The sequence below is a fragment of the Pelodiscus sinensis genome, chromosome 3, assembly GCF_052426305.1.
Source record: "Pelodiscus sinensis isolate ZL-2025 chromosome 3, ASM5242630v1, whole genome shotgun sequence".
Lineage (NCBI taxonomy): Eukaryota > Metazoa > Chordata > Testudines > Trionychidae > Pelodiscus > Pelodiscus sinensis.
The window spans coordinates 80,760,483-80,781,218 of record NC_143054.1 but is presented as its reverse complement, the minus strand read 5'-3'; the positions used below and the strand labels follow the sequence as shown (position 1 = coordinate 80,781,218).

Here is a 20,736-nt window from a genome sequence, read left to right as displayed (position 1 = left end):
TCTCCCCTGTCCACAGAACCACAGCCAGGCGTGCAGGGCCAGATTAAGTCCTTTAAAGGCCCTAAGCACTGAAAAGATTATGGTGCCCCCCCATATGTCATTCAAAATAAAAACAATCCTATACCGTAAAATCTCATTTTTTGGTGCCCCTGCTCTGCTGGTGTCCTAAGCAGTGCTTAGTCTGCCTAGTGGGTAATCCAGCCCTGCAGGCGTGGCACGCGCTTGCCTGGCCCGGCGCCACCCGCTTTAGCAGCGCCCCTCCAGCCAGGTCCCGGGGCGCGTCAGCCTGAGTGTGGCTGATGCCCGCGCCGGCCCCACCTCTCAGAGCGTTTGCCCAGCCCGTCCGCTCTGGCTGGTTGCCGCGGGCTCTGGCTCTGCCCCGGGGAGCGCCCCGCCCCGTCACCGAGCGGCGCGGCCGCCTGCCTTCCCCAGCGCCCGGCTCTAGCATGGACCCCCCGGCCAGCCGGCCAGCCAAGCGCAGGGCGCCCAGCCCACTGGCTGCGCAGGCGGCAGCAGGCGTCTCCCGCCCAGGGCGCCCCGGCGCAGCGGCTGCAGGGGGACGAGGATGCCCAAGGAGAAGCCGCTGTGGAAGGGCTCCGCGTTCCGCCTCTGCCTGCTTTCGGCCGCGCTCTTCCTCTGCCTGCAGCTGGGGCTGAGGCGCTCCTGGGCCCTGGAGGAAAAGGCGGGAGCAGCTGCGGTCGGGGCGCTGCGCGCCCGGGGCACTGCGCGCAAGGGCGGAGCGGAGACACAAGCGCACCTGAAGCCGGAGGCGGCGACCGCCGGCAGGAGGCGCGTGACCTACCTGAGAAGCAGCCGCAGGAGCAGCTCGGAGCAGCCCCCGGGCAGCAGCCGCAGGAAGGTAGGGAGTGGCCTGGGCAGCGGGGCACTGGCTCATGTGCCGTAGGTATTGCCGTGGTGTGACGGGCCAGCGCCATGCCCCGACACGACCCCGTCTTCCCGCCACAAAGGGCTGTATCGGCCAACTAGGCATAGGCTGGTGCCTGCTGCAAACGGCTCAGCCCGCCCCCCCCCCCCGGGAGTCGGTACTTGTGGGGGTTGGCTCCGAAGTCCACTCACCGCTCCCCCATCTCTGCTGTTGCTGAGCCCTGTGGTGCCCCAAAGTACTAGGTAGGGTGACTCTATCTCCCAAGACAGCCCTCCACAGTGGGCTGGCCTGAGTCCTTTTCCCCCCATGGGTGGGGCTGGCCCATGCTGCTTGTCTGAGCGCTCCCACCAGGCTGGTGTTCCTGGAACCCTGCCTGACACTTGTATAAAACCTGATTCTCCCTCTCCCGCCCTTCCCCGGGGCTGCCATATGGCTACTACCACTCACTGGCATGTTCCTCTGTACCACACTCACTTTTTTGAAAAGTGGGCATTTGGCCTGTTTGCTCTTGCAAATTGATCAACTCATCAAAAGAAAATGGGTCAGATGCCCACTTCTGCCAGAAAATTCAGGTTAGCTAGGACAGGGCTTAAAAAAGGAATATCCTGGCTAAAATGGGATATATGGTCACCCTATCTGTGAGAATAAGGGCCATCCCAGGCAGAGTTGTGCACAAGATTGGCCATTGAGCTGGCAGGGGATGTGTGATAGTCCTGCCAAAATGATGCCCATGGGCTGATCAGCAACTTTTAGCATCATAGTGAGCCCAAATCTTGTGCCTGCACTCTGATTGCTTTGGGTTTTATAGGCAGAGGTACCCTTTAAGGGAAGTGTAGAACTACCAAGGTCTTTCCTTGATACTCAGTGGGTCAGGAAAGAAGACTGAGAAATTGGATAATTTCTTTTTTCCTTTTGCTCATCTCATCCAGGAAGGAAGGAAGTGAAAGAAGCACATTTTGTCCTAACAGTGACTATGACATTTTCTGATCTTTTATGATGTTGGTATCATATGGCATTGGTATGTAATATTGCCAGCTTTTGCAATTTTGTCAAGTGCTGTAATATTTGGTTTCTTGTCTGAAATCCCCAGTTCCTGATTATGGGGGATCAAACAGCTTTTTTGGGATATGTTTCCAGCCTTAGTGGTTGCAGGTAAACATTCAGAAAACTTAAGTTTATCTTTTAAAGACTGAAAACTTAGTAGACAAATTAAAAGAACTCCAATTTTACAATTTATAAGCCAGTCTGATGATTTTTAGAAGGCAAAGGTCATGAACTTTTGAATTTCTGTGGTGTTGGTGTTGTATTGTGATGATACTTCATGCCACAAACACTTTGGGATACAGTGCTGTTGTTTTGTGTTGCTGTAAGTACATAAGAAAGTGAAATGACTGCAGTTCACGGTCCATGTCTGCATTAAGGAATTGAACTGTTTCTGGTTGAATTGGTGCAATAGAATTAGTTTACGCATAAATAGCTTTATATGCCCACTCTAGGCATATGGATGCATACTTCAAAACTTTGCAGTTTCCACTTGTATCAACACTAATGCTGTTCTAAATTATTACAATTGCTCTGCTCTCTGAATACTCAGCTAACAATTTCTGGCAGGTCTCCCAGCTATAGTGTTTTCTGGAAGATTTTCAAAGTCCCCTAGTTTGAGGACTTTTTGAACTGTTTGTGCTGTTATATTAGTGGTATTTAGCTGCTGAAATAACCTCATGAGCATCTTCCTAAAGTACATTATATTTCATTTATTAGAGTGTTCTTCATCATGGTACTCCCTCTACTGAGACTGCTCCTAGGGAATCACGATTGAGAGAACAGGATAAAGATAGAGGATCTATCTGGGAAAATGGGTAACAAAAATCATATAGGGATTGGCTCTACACACAAATTGTACTGCTTTATTCGTCGTTCAGTGACTAGTTGATGACATTAGTTATGTCAGTTGGATAGTGCTAATATCACAAGTCCAAGAAACATGTAACAGTTGCGCCATGGGAAGGCTGTCATCATGCTACTTATCTGAATGGCAGCAAGTAGACGTCCCAAATGAACATCTTGTGTCAGATCCTATCACTCATCAGAAAGGCTTCGATCTTCCCCAGAAACTGTGGTGTGTCCTAAACCGGCATAGGACTGGCCAGGCAGGTGCAGTTATCTACTGCATAAGTGGCATTTGTTGCCATTTCCACTTTGTGATTGTGGCAGTCCGCAAACTATGCATCTCATTGTTGCGGAATACCCAACACGAAAATTCACTGGCTCATTGGAGAATATTCCCAATCTAACCAGCAACATTGTTCACTGACTGGAGAGCTTGGACGTCCAACTTTGACGAAGAATATAGTGTTGAACACGACATTCGAAAGAAGAAGACTGCTTTATTTATACTGGCAAAATTGGAATAGTACAACTCTGGTAGTGTGGAAATAGATACCCCAGTGTAACATTTTTGCAGTGGTGTTGTAACGGTGTAGTTCTGCATTGGTGAGCGAGGGAAGAGCTCTGTGAATCCTGAAAGCTTGTATCTTCTACCAATTGAAGCTAATCCAATAAAAGGTATTACCTCACTTACCTTCTTTCTCATATACAGGCACAGTTTCTCTATATGGAAGGAGAATAAGCACTAGAGGGAAAAGGCCTTTTTTATTGGTGTAACACAAGCTATGTCTTCACTAGGAATATAAATTCCTAGTGAAGACATAGCTTGTGTTACACCAATAAAAAAGGCCTTTTCCCTCTAGTGCTTATTCTCCTTCCATATAGAGAAACTGTGCCTGTATATGAGAAAGAAGGTAAGTGAGGTAATACCTTTTATTGGATTAGCTTCAATTGGTAGAAGATACAAGCTTTCAGGATTCACAGAGCTCTTCCCTCGCTCACCAATATAAATTCCTAGTGCAGACAGTTTGTAGTCTTTCCATGAGTTAATACGCTGGGGGAGCTTAGTCTTTAAGTAGATCTGCTCACTAGGGATGTAAAATCCCAGTTAATTGTTAACTGGTTAAACCTTAGGTGGAGTTAGGGTTTAACTGATTAAAGTGGGATCTGGGCTGGGGACTGCTCCATCCCAGTGGGAACAACCCCCAGCCCGTGGGGTTCCTGCCCCTAGGTCTGTACTGGGGCTGGCTGCCATCTCCAAGCCTTGCACTAGGAGTAGGTCTGCTGCCGGCTGCAAGGCCCTGCCTTTAAGGAACCCCTGTCCATGGTGGGCCCAGGCTTCCTGTGGACAGAGGCTGTTCCAGAAGCCCGAGCAGCCCTTGTTTCCCTTGGGCTCCCTGTGGGGCCGGAGCAGCTGTCTGCTTGTGGCAGGCAGGAAACTGCTCCATCCCCCACTGGTTATCGGTTAACTGAAACAGGAAGCATCACCCATTTATAGTGACGCTTACCAGTTGACCAGTTAATCTTTCACATCGCTGCTGCTAACCCGTGTGGAAATTACAAATTGTGTTGTATTCACTAGAATGTTACATCAAGTGAGTTAACTTGAGATAGCTAATTCAAATAAAGAACACGTTGAGTCCCTAGTGAAGGGACGGCCTAGGGATTTGTATCAGTATAACTATTTTGGTTGAAAAATCACAACACTGACTGAAATAATTATACCTATTTTAATTATATGTACAAAAGTTATATGTAAACGAGGCCTGAATGGGATACGTAGAAGGGATATAAGCGACTAGTCGACTATCCTGGCATGGCTCATGTATATTTGAAAAGCAGAAACCCAGCAGGGAGCACATGGACAGTGGGGGAATCCCCCGCTGTCCCCATGCTCCCCGAGGGGCTTCCTTTTGAAATGTACAAGAGCCCCCCATGGGCTCTTCATTTCAAAGGCTCAGGTGCCTCAGGGATCACGGGGGGTGGACTGTGCTCCCTGCTGGACTGTGCTCCCTGCTGGGCTTCTGCCTTTGAAATGTAATAAGAGCCCAGTTAGGGCTCTTGCTGACTTCAAAGGCAGAGGCACCCTTATCGACTAATCAAATAGTTGCTGGAAATCACATAACCTATTCAATTAGTTAATTCATCTAAATTTAACATCTCTAACATGTAGCCATCGCCTATTAAGTAGTGCATAGCCGGATGTTAAATAGCTCAGAAATGCTAGTCATTTTAATATGGTCGATAAATAATGATTTTTAAGAAAAAATAAAGTAGAAATGGAGTGAATATCATTTTTATTTTTCATCATGTTACTTTTTATTTCATTTAAAGATTTTTCAGACTGTTTTAAGACAAGAAAAGGCCTCTTATTTTAATCAAAAAAGGCACTTAATTCCTGTTCCGTAATTTGGAGACTGGTACTGACAGCAGAGTAGTCCCTAGGAGAGTGTGGGGCCTGGGGTGGAAGTAGGGATGTAAAATCCCAGTTAGTCAGTTAAGTGGTGAAACCTTATGTTTAACTGATTGAGCAGGATCCAGCTCATACCACTACCACTTCCCTGCACAAGGCTGCCAGCTGTATGGCAGCAAGTAGACGTCCCAAATGTGGGCTGCTGCGTGTGAGTTGGCTAATTCTTTTTTAAGTAAAAATTTTAAAAGCTTAACTTTGATATTGTGCATCAGTTATACAAAAATTAGAACTAAATTCTGCCAGCCCTATCTATGGGGAATGTACTTACACTGTAAAAGAGTACAAATGTAAGGTGCATGTATGGATAATACCAACTGAATGGAAGGCTTCCCCTTAGTAACTTAACCATGTGCAGGGCTGGAATGAGGCATGGGTGAGCCGGGCAGCTGTCTGGGGCACCAACCTTTGGGGGGCGCCTGATGGCAGCTGTAAGGGGCGCGCAGCGTCCCATACAGCTGCCACCAGGCGCCGCGCGCCCGGCTCCTGCAGCGTCGGCCCTGTGGCACTGGCCAGCAGCGCCCTTCTCCCCACGGCCATGGGGCTCTGCATGACTTGGCGTGTGCGCGCCAGCAGAGCTTGCCGGGCCGGGCTGGGCAGCGCATGCGCTGTGCGCCCCGGGGGTGGGCCCAAAGGGCTCGGGCCGGCCCTGACCATGTGACAGATCTGGTAAATTTCACAGCTGCCAATGCAGTTAGTCATTGAGCTTGCCAAGGAGCCAGATGTTACTGCAATATATTCCTGAACTTGGCATATACAGACTGCAAATGTCATCCAAAAAGTAGGAGTGGTGTGACGTGCTACGGTATATGGTATGATGAATAGAAGGCTGGAACCCCGTTATTGGATTTTTCCACTAGGAATGTAAAATCCCAGTTAATCAATTAACCCAGGAGTGGGGAACCTAAGGCCTGGGGACTGGATGCGGCCCCTGGCTTGCTTGGATCTGGCCCCTGAGGCTCCCCTCAGCATTGTGGAGACTGTGCTTGTGCTCCAGCCCCACTGCTTTCCCCTCCCGCGGGACTGGAACACTTAGAGTCTACTAGTCTGGGCCCCCCTAGGCTCTGGTGTCTTTCTCCTTCTCATTTGGGCCACGTCAGTGAGGTGTTGTTTTTTGGGTGTTTTTTGTTTGTTTTGTTTCTCACTTGTGTGTGGCCCCGACCCAAGAATGGTTCCCCACCTCTGAGTTAACTGGTTAAATCTTAGGGTTAATTGCTTAACCGATGAACTAGGCTCCATCCCCACAGTAGGAGCCAGCAGCACCGCATGTGTACGTGTGGGGAAACTTCTGTTCTCAAGGTCCCTGTGCATGAAGCTCCTGGCGGCTGCTGACGGTTCCCCTGCTCCGAAGCAGCCCTCTGCCTGCAGCAGGTCGTGGGTGGGAGGCTGCTTCCAGGTATTGGTTATCCGATATCCAGTAAGCATCACTGATGACGATGCTCACTGAGTAACCAGTTACCCATTCACATACCTATTTCCCACACTAACCTATTTGTGTTGATTAAAATATAAATAAAGTTCCTAACATGTTTTAAAACTTTGCCAAACAATGACAAATTAACTTGTGGTACAGATTAAAAAAAACAGATTTTGTTTTTATACATATACACCTTTGCTCTTCAGTGACTGTTGGGAAGACTTACATACCTGTACCTTACTCACTCTCTTAGTTCCAGCTGTAGGATACAAGATTTAAAATCTGATAAATAGTTAAAAATTACCCTTGCTGTGTTAATGAATGGGAGGAGATAAATATGATGGTAGAACTAAGAATTAGATTTTGTTGGATGGGTCCTTCTGCATTTTGGCTAGGATTAAAGATGTCTGTAAATAGTGTTCCGAGCTGTACAGTATCCTTGCTTAAAACAAACAAAACAATATTTTGGTTTATTTTTAAAAGGTAATTACATTTAAGTTGTGCTTCGTTTGGTAACAGAAAATTGTTTTTTGCTGTTGTCTATTCGATTGCTTACTTTTGCTTAAGGAGCTAGTAGTAGGAAGTCATTAATTTCTATAAATACAGGCAGTCCCCGGGTTACGTACAAGATAGGGACTGTAGATTTGTTCTTAAGTTGAATTTGTATGTAAGTTGGAACTGGTACATATTGTAGGGGAAACTCTATCCAAACATTTCTCCAGAGCTCAGTTTTATTCTCCCACACCTCACTTCCCTCAGTCCTTTATTCTCAAGCTGAGGTGTCTGCTGAGAAGAGCCGCTCCGCGTCTCCTTGGTCTGCTGGGGGTGGCGCTAGCTTCACGTCTCCCTGATCTGCTGAGGGGAAGCAGCTAGTGCGGGGTTGTCTCACCCCGTTTGTAAGTAGGGATCCGATGTAAGTCGGATCCATGTAACCCGGGGACTGCCTGTAACTGAGACAATCTCATTTAAAAAAAAATCTAAACTTAAATGTGCATTTTTAATTACAAGATGAAATGGTCTCTTCAAAATCATATGGAAAAAGTTAATTCATAGGTTAACAGTCCATCAGTTAAAAGTAGAGATACGCTGGATTAAGTTTAAAATGACTTTCATCATTCTTTTTAACTGTACTAAAAAAGATGTTCCTAGACTTTGGATTTGTTTTTATAGACTTTTATGTCAAGAATGGCTAGGATGTATGGATAGGCATCCTTTTTAGCATTTTTATAACTTTGCTTAATGTAAGTTTTTTATGTTAATTTTTTTCATTTTTGATTTACATGTATATTGTTAATTTGCTTTCAGTTTTTCAAACCTCTGATACTAGTTGTACAAATCACATCTTTCTGTGCCTCAGTTTCCCCATCACTAAAACAGGAATAATGATATTGATCTCCTTTGTAAAATACGTTGGATCTATTGTTGGGGGAAAGTGCTACACAAGAGTTGAGTGGTATTATTATTTATTACATATTATTGGGCTGCTCCTGTTTCTGTTTAAGCCAGTGTGAATACTCTCAGAAATCTTGATTCTCTTGAAATTGGTCTAATCTGTCTGTCTAGCCTTTTAAGCTATACTCAATACTGTAATGTCTGAACATATTAGGATTGAGTCCTAACTTTTTATACAGATTTGTTATTTTCTCTCAGGCCATACATTGTAATGTGAAAATTGTTGAGATTTGAAAGTTGCAAAGAATGTTCATAATTGTTTACATTAATATAGCTTTTTTTTAATGAGAAAGGATCCCCAAATCCTATGTAAACTGAAACACAAGTCATAGGCGGTGGTTGCTCCACCCACCCTATAGGTTTCAGACATGGAAGTTCAACAGTGTACAACATTGTTACGCAATTGTTTGGAACTAGTAGGCATTCACTAGAAATGCTGCTGCTGTGCTCAGTGTACCCACTTGCTACAGCAATTGGAGGGATTCTCCCTCCATTAAACTAGTGCTGGCAATCCCTGGGTTTAGATAGTTTTAACTCTGTCACTCAGAGGTGTGGATTTTTCACATTACTCTGCGATATAGCTGGGTAGGCCTAACTTCTTAGTGTAGACCTGGCCTAAGAGAAGAAATTAAGAATATACCTTAACAATTTAAAAGCAGAACCAAAGTCTATGTAAAGTCAGAATATAATTACCTAAATTGGAATTTGGCTAGCACCATGAGTTAAAATATCCTGTTGTGAAAAGTGCTGTGGTGTCTTTAATGACCACAGATAGGGCACGTCTAGACTTGCTTTCACTTTCGAAAGAAGATATACACATTTGGCGTGAATTTGCGTATCTTCTTCTAATTGCTTTTTAGAAAGAAGTTCTCTCGAAAAAGAAAGTAGTCTGGACGTAGTTCTTTCGAGAAAAAAACCCTTTTTTGAAAGAACTGTTCCTAAAAAAATGAGGTTTACACGGTTCTTTCGAAAAAGGTTTTTTTTTCTCGGACGAACTGCATCTAAACTACTTTATTTTTTAAAAGAACCTCTTTCGAAAAAGTGATCAGAAGATGTGCAAATTTGTGCCGAATTTTCATATCTTCTTTCAAAAGTGAAAGCAACTCTAGACGTGCCCATAGTTATGACTTCAGTTTAACATCTAAGAGGGAAAAGCATCACTGACACCATTTCCTTCAGCACTTGGGAGTCTGTTGTATTAATTATAATGTACAAAAGAGTTAAAGATGTTAGACTCTTTCACTGTCTAACATAAAACAGTGACAAAGAGTCTTTTTTTTCCTCAGAGGCCTTGGTTTATTTTTTGGCAGACATTTGTAAGCATGAATTTTAAACTTGAAAGATTATTTCTTTAAACACAAGACAGAGCAAGAAATTAAAAATTATTCATATTGAAACTGAAATTAAATGGTTATGCAAAACAAACAATTAGATGTTTAGATGTCTCCTCTGGGAGGCAAAATATTAGTCTCTCTCATTTGGAGAGCAAACTTTCTTTGATAAAAAGGAAAGGATTAATTTTACCTTCAGTCTTGTGTAAAGAGTATTCATGTCTCCAGTTTTGAATAGACACAAGGCAGAGGATAGAGAAGATGGAAAAAAATAAAGCTTTTGTTGATATCTTTTTGGAACGATGGACAGCTGGTTAACCACAAATGGATTCTTTGGCTGGCAGCATCGACTGTTGCTTGGACCCTGGTTTGCTTTCTCGTCAGAGATACCATCTAGTTGGGTCTTTGCTCTTTAGAGAGGGCAGAGTTTTGGCTGTCTCATCTCACTGTGCTAATGCAGTGCATTTGATTTCAGGGTTTGATGAAAAGCTGAGAGAGAGAATATAGGAGGAAACAAATAGTGGAGCAGAAAGTAACATCATAGGGAAAGGTAGGCAAAACTGTATTTTGTGCTTCTCTGTGGTGTAGGCAATTAGTCTTCTGCTGGGCTGAGACCAGGATGTCATGATGATTTTCAGAACTGGCAGGTGAAAAATAAAACTCTTTGAACAAGAGCAAGGCTATCTGGTGTTCTTTCTGGAAGAAAATCTTTTGATCTAATCTTGCCAGGAAGAAATCTTCCCCCCAGGTTAGATTGGCAGAGACCATGGGTTTGGTTTTGTTTGTTTGTTTTTTCCTTCTTCTGCGGCATGGGACAGTGGCCACTTGCAGATTTAAAATAGTGTAATTAGTGGAGTCTCTGTAATTTGAAGTCTTAAACCATGATTTAGGGACTTCAGTAACTCACTATGGACCTGTTACAGGAGTACAAGGGGAGCGAGGTTCTGTGGTTTGCAGTGTGCAGAAGGTCAGATTAGAATAGGTGATCGGAATAGTCCCATCTGACATTAAAGTCTATGCAACAAGACGAGATGACCCTGGGATGCAATGTGGGATGGGAGAGAGAGATTAATTTATTTTAAAGTCCCTTTTTAAGGAATCTCAAAAGGAGAAGAGTAGGTGACAGTTTTTTTTGTGATTATTTTGTCTACAAGTTAAGTCTGATGTTTGTCACACCATGTTTGGTTAATTAACTTTTGGTTCCACGTTTCCTGTTTTTACCAAACATGATTTCAGCAGTCTTTTAATCATATTAGCAGGTTCTTTAAGTTTGAACTAAACTATCTTCTTTGTATATTTCCTTTGGCACTTGTTTTCAAGAAGCAAATATTATAAACAACTTATTTTTACTGTTAATTTTTAAGTACTCAAAATACAAAATATTGTAAAATTTTATGAATTTTCACTTGCTTTTTACATTTGAGCTTACGGTTATGGTAAATTTTATAGGCTTAATGGTCATAACAGATCTCCCATCCAAGTACTGATTGGACTCATACTTGATTAGCATGTAAAATTTGCACAAGGATTAAATAACAAGGTAATCCAGTTTCAGGCCATGGGTATCTGGGAGGTAACTATGAGAGTCTTTCTTTTTGTTCAAATATTGTCAAACTAAAAGAGCAGACTGCAGGAGAGTATTATGTATGGAATAAAAGAATGTACTTTTATCAATAGTTGTTTTAAACAGCAAACACAATCAAATCCCAAGAGTACCGGCCAAATCTGGTATCAGATTGATGTAGCCGTGTCAGAAAAAAAATACAGAAACATCGTTACTTCTGAAAAGAATTCATGTGCACGAAAAATACTGGCCTTTCACTATATTTTAACTGCAAATAACATTTGTTTAGTAGACCATACATTTTGCATGTAAAATTGTTTTTAATAGTCTTGGAGGGGTATCCGTGTTAGTCTGTAACAATATTACAGTCTATAGTAGGGTTTTTTTTTTGGTTAATCTCTAAGGTGTTACAGATCAATTCGTTGTTTTTGAGAGCAAGTTACAAGGTAAGTGATCTTCCAGTAATCTTGATTTTTGCATGTTTTTTATTAGATGAAAAAATACTTCTTTCATACATTTTTTTAGAAGGAGCTGGGGAATATTATCTTTCAGAAAATCATAAAGGCTTTATCAACAAGGAATCCTGTGGCATCTTAAAGGCTAGCAAATTTATTTATTTGAGCATAAGCTTTTGTGGGTAAAATATACTTGGTTAGGTGCAATGTTTTTTACCCACAAAAGCTTATGTCCAAATAAATGTTAGTCTTTTAAGATGCCACAGGACTGCTTGTTGTTTTTGCTAATACAGACTAATATGGCTACCCCTCTGAGATGAAGGCTTTATCATTTAATTATATCCAACAACATTTCTTTTCGACATGCATTCGTCCTAGGATGGTATGGTGAAAATATTTGTATAAGTGACATAAGCCATCATGCATCAGGGCATAAGCCAGACTTTGATTAAATATTAACTTCCCCTATGGGGAAGTTTAATTATTCCATAACTTTTCATTATGGGGATTGTTTCACCTTCCTGTTAAATTGTCTGGTTCTGGACACTACCAGAGACAGGATAGTGGGCTAAATGGACCGTTAGTCTGATCTAAAATGTAGTTCTTGTCTGTCTGTGTATTAGGAGAGAAATACATAATGATCCATTTCTCGTTGCAGCACACGACCCAAAAAGCTGAGCTGGGTTTGGAGGGTTGGGAGAGGGAACAATGCTCCCTTTCTTCCCAGAATGGTTCCATAGCCAGTGGTTGAACTAGCTGTGTGCCCTCTAGGCATTCCCACTGTAAGGGAGGACCAGAGCATTCCAGATGCAGTGTTGTCTTTGTGCTCACCTTTTTTTTTTTTTTTTTTTTTTTTTTTTTGCTGTTCCAAAAGCCTTTGCAGAGTGGGTTTCTAGGAAAAGGGATTATGGAGAGCAGGGCTCTACACGTGGATTCCCTGCACAGCAGACCTTAACTGCTTCTGCCACCAGGGAACCCTTTGTGGCCACAGAGGCAAGATTTTCCTCACATGAGTAGTTACTTGTATCAGTTTTCAATTGCTAGTACTGACTTACTCTGTAATAAAAATAACACACACCAGTGTGATAAGACAGCTCTTTATTTTTTGTTTCCAGTTGCATGATCCATATTTACAAGTTACACTTCTGACATGTCATAAATTAGCATCCATTCTCTCCAGTGGCTGCACACATAGATGACTGGTGTCTGAGAGGGAAAGGAGCACAGGGAGGACCACCCAGAAGAACAGGGGGGGCCCAAGAGAGACCACATTTATCAATCAAAATTTTGGCTGGGGCACAGGGGGAAGTGCACCTCCTGTGTGGTACCATGAGTCGCCTATGACTGGATGCCACCAGCAAGTTAGCAGCTTGCAGACAGTTTCAATGAGATCAGAACCCCATCTCCTCTGAATTTTACTGTCCTTCTCAAATAGTACCTTTGTATACCTTGCTGGGGGAAAAGGAGGAAGGAGAGGATTTTGGCCATGTTGATGCTGCCAGCATAGCTTTGTTGGTGAGTGTGTCATCCCTGGGTGACAGAACTGTGCCAATAAAAGCCCTAAGTGTAAAGGCAATTACACCTGCAAAACTGCGATTTTGTCCCTACAGCTTGTTTTACTCAGAGGGCCTGGAATAAGCTTCACCAGCAAAAGCCCAATTTTGCCACTATAAGCTGCATCCAGCTAGAGGTGCTGTGCTGCGATAGTATCTTAGTCTTTTCAGGTGCCACAGGACTCCTTGTTGTTTTTGCTAATACAGACTTGCACCACAGGCCTGTCTAAAGCTCTCTCGGAGAGTTTTTAGTCTCATTCTTTATGTCTGCCACACTCCTTCTGAGAGGATTTAGCTTTCTAGCTGATAAGGCTTTACTTGAAAGTTGATCAGTATTTTGCCAACACTTACCCAACTATTTAAGTATATATTTAAAGTAACATGAAACCCATGATAGTTAATGGAGTCTGTGGCAAAGGTTATGTTCAAATCTTGAAATCTGGCAAGCCAGATTAAGCGAACTGTGCACACTAGGGTTGTAACCTGTTAATAGATTAACCTTTTAGCCTTTAAGCCTCACTCTTAACAGATGAGGCTTACCAGTTCTGGTTAACTGGTAGGGGCTGGAAGCAGCTCCCTGCCTGCCTGTCGGTGGTTGCCCTTCCGCCCACTGGCTCCCCAAGAGCAGGGACAGCAATGGCTACAGAGCCTGCAGCGAAGCCTGCTGGCCCTGCTCCTGTGTAACTGTTAGGATTTTTAGATTCATGGCTATATTTTTAATGGCATTTTACAGCCTGAGTGCTCTGCTGAGATCTGATGGTGGACAGAATCTTCCCACAGGCAGCTCCAGAAGCTTCAAGATACTTAGCCTCAGCGGGAGATATTACCCCCTCCCCCCCTCCGCCCCTGAGTACCGCAGACTCTGGCTAGTGGATCTGTGTAGTTACTAATCCAACTGTAGCCTAGCTCCAGAATGGCCTTTTGTGCTACATGGAGCTGTGGTATGTGGGGTGTGGGGTTTCCTTGCATTCTAATCTTCCTGCAAAGTGGGACAACACTGGTTTTGTTCCATGCACATTGTATGCCTGCAGATGGCGGAGGAGGCAAGATTTGTCCTGAAGAAATAATGAACATTTAGCATAATATGAATGCAGAGTTTGAGACATGAAAAATTTCAGAAAATAGGTATAACTTTGGCAATGGCAGGCCAACCTCAACCTTTGAATTGTGGTCACCTTTGAATCAGGGTATCCTTCAGGCCTGGGGCTTATTCAGGGCATGCTTCATCTCCCACTGAAATCAGACATCTTGGTTGGAAGTTGAATCAGCCCCCCCATATCCTTGACCTGCATTGAGTCTGCCACAAAAAGTTGAAGTTGTGATGAGGACATGGGACAAAAACAGCTTTTCACAAACATTGTCCAGTAACCATCACATGGTAATGAATACCTGTCTCTAATGACTTTCAAAACATGTAGATGGTATTATGAGCTTTTGTGGGCACAGCCCACTTCTTCAGATGACCAGAGTTATGAGTTTAGGATGTGCACACTGAAAATAAATAGGAGAGGGGAAAGGGAGGGGGGAGGGAAAAAAGGAAGGAGGATGGGATACAGAGAGCTAGAGGGAATCAGTAAGTATCTGAAGATTGGGTAGTTAAAATGAAGCAGATAAGAATCAAAATCAATCGATAGTATCCTTCCTGACATGGGAGTCTACACAAAGAGCTGTTTGCACCTTCAATGGCTGTTAAGTTGGTAGTGTCCCAACCAACATTCATCACGATTGAGTCTACTAGCATATGAATTGAATTTGCGAATGAACTCTAATTCTAATGCTTCCCTGTGGATCTGGCTTGTAAAACTGGTTTGTGACAAGACAGCTACGTAAAGATAATTTAAACAGTGATTTGGAAGATTGAAGTGTTCCCCAGTAGGTTTCTGTATGTTCCCTTTATGTATATCTGATTTGTGTCCATTGATTCTTTCCCGCAGAGACTGTCCAATTTGTCAATATATATATAGCAGAGGGGCACTGCTGGCATTTGATGGCATAGATCAATTTACTGGATGTGCAGTCAAATGACCTTTCGATTTGGTAGCTTATGTTTTCGGTTCCAGTGATGAATTTGCCAGTATAGATATGAGGGCAGAGTTGGCATGATTTTTGGTTGCAGGGCTGGGTTCCTGGAGGCTTATGATGTGGTTGTGTAGCATGGTTACCAGAAAGAATTCGTTTCAGGTTGGAGGGTTGTCTGTAAGCAAGAATAAGCTTTTCTCCCAAGGCCTCTGAGAGTGAGGGATCATTTTCCAAGATGGGCTGTAGATTGTGTATAATGCGTTGGAGGGGTCTGAGTTGTGGACTATAGGGCTACGTCTACACTGGCACCCTTTTCCGGAACTGCTTAAAACGGAACAGTTTTCCGTTATAAGTATTTCCGGGAAAAGCGCGTCTACATTAGCAGGATGCTTTTCCGGAAAAGCACTTTTTCCGGAAAAGCGTCCATGGCCAATGTAGACGTGCTTTTCCGGAAAAAAGCCCCGATCGTCATTTTCGCAATCGGGGCTTTTTTGCGGAAATGACTACTGTGCTGTCTACACTGGCCCTTTTCCGGGACAGTTTTTCTGGAAAAGGACTTTTGCCCGAACGGGAGCAGCATAGTTTTTCCGGAACAACACTGACAATTTTACAGTAGATCATCATTGCATTTCCGGAAAAGCAAGTGGCCAGTGTAGACAGCTCGCAGCTTATTCTGGAAAAGCGGCTGCTTTTCCGGAATAAGTGGCCCAGTGTAGACACAGCCTAGGGGTAATAACAGGAGGAGTTCTCTTGTTTTCTTTTGGGTCTGTCTTGAAGTAGTTCATGTCTGGGTACTTTTTTGGCTCTGTCAACTTGTTTTTTCACTTCTCCAGGTGGGTATTTCAGTTTTAGGGATGCTCTGTAAAGATCCTGTAGGTGACTGTCTGTGTGGTCAGAACAAATCTGGTTGTATCTTAGGGCTTGGCTGTATACATATCATTTGTTGTTTTTTTTCTGTAACAGACTAACTTGGCTACCCCCTGAAGCTCCTAATGACTTTGTTTGGATTCCAAGTGTTGACACATGGGTGAGAGAGTCTCTCATGTCCCATGTCCCGTTTCTAATTTTTCAGATTATGTGCTTTAGTTCCTTACTTATAACTTAATCTACATGCTGCTTGGAATTCAAGTTGTACTGGATAGTCATTCAGATTTCCACATAATTGGATGGTGATAGTGAATTATACAGTCAACTATCAGTAAAACATTTGAGTAGGTATGCATTATGTTGCATCCATTTATTTATAAAAAACATCATCTATCGTCTTCCCAATGAGTTAAAATCTGAAGTAAAATAGATAATGAAGTTTAGCAGAAGAACTGAAAAAGAACAAGGCTATAGATTTATAATTTTGAGACATATTATGGATTGTCTTAGAATCTGTTAAATCATTCACTCTGATGTTATTTATGGTAGTTTATTTATACAGAATCTGATAGAATGACTCAGTGGCCTTTTTCTGTGTTAAGAGAATTTTTTAGAGTAATAGAGGCCATATGTACAAATGATCTGAAGGTCCTGGGTAACAGATGAATACAATCTGTAATTTTGAATCCACCCTTTTGAATGAATTACTGCCATATTTATATTGGACACAGCTGAAATGTTTCCTGCTGCATGCTCAGTATTTTACAGCATAATTAGTTGTAGGCCATATTATCATGCATTCTTAGACAGTAAACATGCTACAGCATACATTGTACAAACAAGAAAGGTTTGGATCTTTCACCGTAAATATCCTCACCAGCCTCATTGTTTTCCTGTATTGGGGTATCTCCCTTTAAGAATGTTCTTAGGAGCAGCTGCAGCCGGAAGTGCCATAGAATGTAGAGGGGAACCAGGAGCTTCTGTACAAGATTTGTAGATGAATGACTGTGTTAGATGGATTCCTTTAATTGTTTATTACTTTTGATTTCTAGACTCTTGCCACAAAAAGGAGTGCCAATCCTGTGTTCTATACGCTCCTTGTCACATTTATAACATGGACTATTCCTGTAATCTCCCAGCCAACTAATTAACACATAACCCAGAGCTATTTACCTATATACAAATTTACTGTCTCCCACCAGTTCCTCATGTCCAAGAGAAATGGTTGTTGCTGCCAGGACCAGTTCTAGGTTGAGAGAGCAGGGCTCTTGCGCTGGGTGCCGAAAGCCAGGTGGTACCACTGTGCCACTTGCCTTTTTTCTTCTCTGTTCTGATTGGTTGGCAGGTCATTTATGTTCCACAGATGATTGGTTGGCCTCCCTTCGTCCTTTTGCATGGTAGCTGGGAAGTGGGGTGGGAGGAATGAATGCCAACACCAAAAAAACTTTCTGCTCTGCCTGGCAAAATGCCTAATGCTGCTCCTTCTTGAGGCATGCTTTCAAGGCTGATAGAATAGAACTGTTTTGGACTATGTTGCTGTGAGTTCCAAATCTGTGTTGCCACAATGTGCTGCCAGGTGGGTCCTGTTTCTTATGTGAGTGGTGCTGATCTTAACTGTGGCAGTAGGCATGGGAAGAGAGGTTGTCTTCCAAATAACTGGGTCTCAGGCCATTTAGGGGTTTTAGGTCAAATCCAATATCTTAATTCTAGATTGTGCTTTAGATCCAAAAGCATTGGTATCATACGCCTGGGAGATTTGCCCCCTAACACATGATATGCACTAGTTTCCATTTACTTACTTATAGATTTAATGTATTCTCATGAAGAGAAAATTGCTATGGAGATGACAAAGGCATGCATGGCCCTCAGACAACATGCTTACCTTTTTTTTTTTTTTTTTTTCATTTTGGTAATTATCTCTGACCTTTTGTGCCTACCACTTAAAATCAATCTTTCTGTAGTTAATACATCTGATTTATGTTTTACCTAGGAAAGTGTGTTTTGGTGGAAGTGCTTGGGAAATCACAGTTCAGTTTACAAAGGTTAGTGTGTCCCCTTTACATGTTGAGGGAGGGGTAGACTGAGTAATCAGCTCACACTGGTGAGGATTTTGATCTGGCCAAGATGGTTCAGTTCTGGGGTAGCAGACTGGGAGGAGGGGAATTGGTTGGTGCCTCTATTGTTGGTTCATCCGTGGCTGACAAAGCACTCACTTGGGGGTGTCCCTGCCTTTGGATGCCTAAGTGTAGTGGCTGGCATAGATATTTAGCTTGCCAATAGTATCACAGAGAGAGAGGGATACTCCAGTTTGGTGGAACAGTAGGCTTAATGGTCCCACAATCTAGGTTGCACCACGGGAATTCTGTCACACTCTGCAAGGAGTCATTTATGGAAGTTTCCTCCCTTTAGGTCATTCCCACAGTTTTTTCTATAACAGTAGATGCTCTTGCTTTATTTGTTTTGGAAATATTATCAGTTTATTTATGATAAGGAGGTCAACAAGCGGAAAATCCTAATGACTTTTGCTCCAGAAAATAAATACAAAATGCGTAAACATGGGATGACACAGACTGACTAAATAGAAAGGGATAGAATGGTTGAGGAAATGCATGCTATTTAGAAAAGTTTCAATTAATAGAACCAATGGAGATTAAAGTTATTAAAGATATGGAGTAATACCATAACATTCGTTTTCTTAATAACCTTGCAAAATTGACTAATTGACTAAGAATTTAAATTCACTGCTCTCCCTCCTAATTACCTGTTATGTGGCATCCACTCCACTATACCATGAGTTATAGGGTTTGAAAATGTTAGGGAAAGAAGAAATTGCCTACAAAGGTGGCATATAATTTAAAAAATTACTTGCAATTTACAAGCCTAAGAAAAGTAAGTGTATGTCTACACTGTAGTAGGGTAGATGTACTCACATTAGGTCTGATAAAGTTAATGTACTAAAAACAGCAGGTGTGGCTGCATGGGTGGCGATACAGGTTACTACCCCCCCAAATCCTAGCCAATATCATAGATCCTATACAATGTGGGTGTGCTGTTTTTAGTATGCAAGCCTTATCACAGCTCACACAGGTCTGTCTTTCTGAGCTAGCAAAGACATAATCTAAGAATTTTTCACGCCCTTGCTGTCCCCCTTTGAATTGATGGAGCTAAGAGATGTACCCAGTGAGATGAGATGTACAATACAGCCTAGGAAATAATGGATAATGAATGAATAAACTGATCCTGAACACAGTAAAATTTGTTAATCTAAATGATTACGTGTTAGTAATTTTTTACCTTTCTCTCACCATTTCCTTGAGTCACTTATATTTTCAAAGCAAGTAAACTTTATTTTATTGTTAATAGCTATGCCATCCTCTTCCTCCTCCTTTCTCCTCCATCTTTTCAGAAAATTAAACAAGAAACAATTAGGTTTCTATTGTATGCTGCCAGAGCGTATGCTCTTCTTTTTAATTGGATGTTATGTCTAATGACCTGATTGTGCAGATTTTTTTATTCCGAAGCCCATGGGAATTTTGAATACACAAGGAATACAAGATTAATTTGTTTGTAACTCCATGTAAATTCATGGTGCAATGTCTTGTATAATGTTTATAACTGACAGTCAAACATTGGTAATTGCCTTTAGCCAAAGAGGATGTTACTAACAGGCAGTTGTATTGTTTATACCAAACTGTATGCTTTGGAACAACCTCGTGTTCCCTCTTTACTCATTTAAAAAAAAAGAATCTCAGACTTGTGGAATAAAACCTCCACAACTAACTACTTTTAAGCTGTCTGTGCCTATTTTTCAGCACATTGAAGAAAGTAAAAAACCAAAAAAAAAAAAAAAAAGCCACATTATTTTTCTAAAAGAGATGTTCTAGTTCAAATAGGTATTTATTTGGGGAAGCCCATATCATGTGTTACACAATGATCACAATGGTCCCTCCTGGCTTTATAATTTCTGGAGGGTTTATAATTCCCTGGCACAGCTAATTTCTTTATATTGAAAGACTGAATTTTCTGCCCTTGCCCAGGGAATACTATTCCATTCTTTTATTAGAAAAGGAAAGAGGAAAGTATGTTTGTTTTGAGCTATTTAGAGCGAGATGCACAGGTTTCATCTTGCCAACTTAAGTTTCCTATGGATTTCTTTATTAGCTAACACTTACCTGACCAAAAAAACAAAGAGTTTAAGAAATATTGAGGTGCATCTGTTTAATTCTCCACTTGGTATGTGCTGAGACATGGTATGATCAAGTGAACTGAGCATGGTTCTGGGAGATAGCAGAGACTCATGGGTTCTGATTGTGATATGTTGGAAGCCTCTCTATCTGACTTTTCTAGCTTTTTACATTGTGCTTATCACCATGATATGCATGTCCGAGTAAATCAGTCTCTGTTTACCTATCTGTAAAATAGGTAATTCAATATCTTTCTCACAAAGGTATTGTGGGGCTTGTATAGCAGGTGTACAGTAGACCATTAAAAGAACAGCACCAATACATTTTTTTGGTGGGGGAAAGGGGAAGGCTGCAGAGAGCCTGCACAGAAGGCCAGCATTTTCTGTATGCCACAGGACAAAACTCAATGGGGGCTCCATTGCCAGTAAGAAATTTAGGAATGGGCTTATGGATCCACATCTACAGATCTCTATTCACCATTCCACCACTGTGAGGGGGCATATGAATGGTAGCTGCCTGTGCTAACACAACTCTGTGAGCTGAGGGGGAGGGTTCTGTCCTGATTTTTGAGGCTTTCCATGGCACATCACCCAGTTAGTCAGGGTTTGCTGAGGAGAGGATTTACCACTTAACATTTGTACATTGCTTTGA

General features: G+C 42.4%; 1 protein-coding gene across 5 annotated transcripts in view; it reads left to right on the top strand.

Annotated features, from left to right (window-relative positions):
- The first annotated feature begins 277 nt into the window (after window positions 1-277).
- Window positions 278-20,736, top strand: part of METTL24 (methyltransferase like 24) — a 102,766-nt gene continuing 82,307 nt past the window's right edge. For 2 of the 5 annotated variants that reach the window (XM_089776896.1, XM_089776895.1), the window contains exon 1: window positions 279-859. In XM_089776896.1, the coding sequence (XP_089633022.1) occupies window positions 566-859 (294 nt within the window). In that variant the 5' untranslated portion in view covers window positions 279-565. Of the gene's footprint in view, window positions 860-20,736 lie in introns of all 5 variants that reach the window. The other 3 variants (XM_089776897.1, XM_006123198.5, XM_006123202.5) reach the window with 3 other exon arrangements.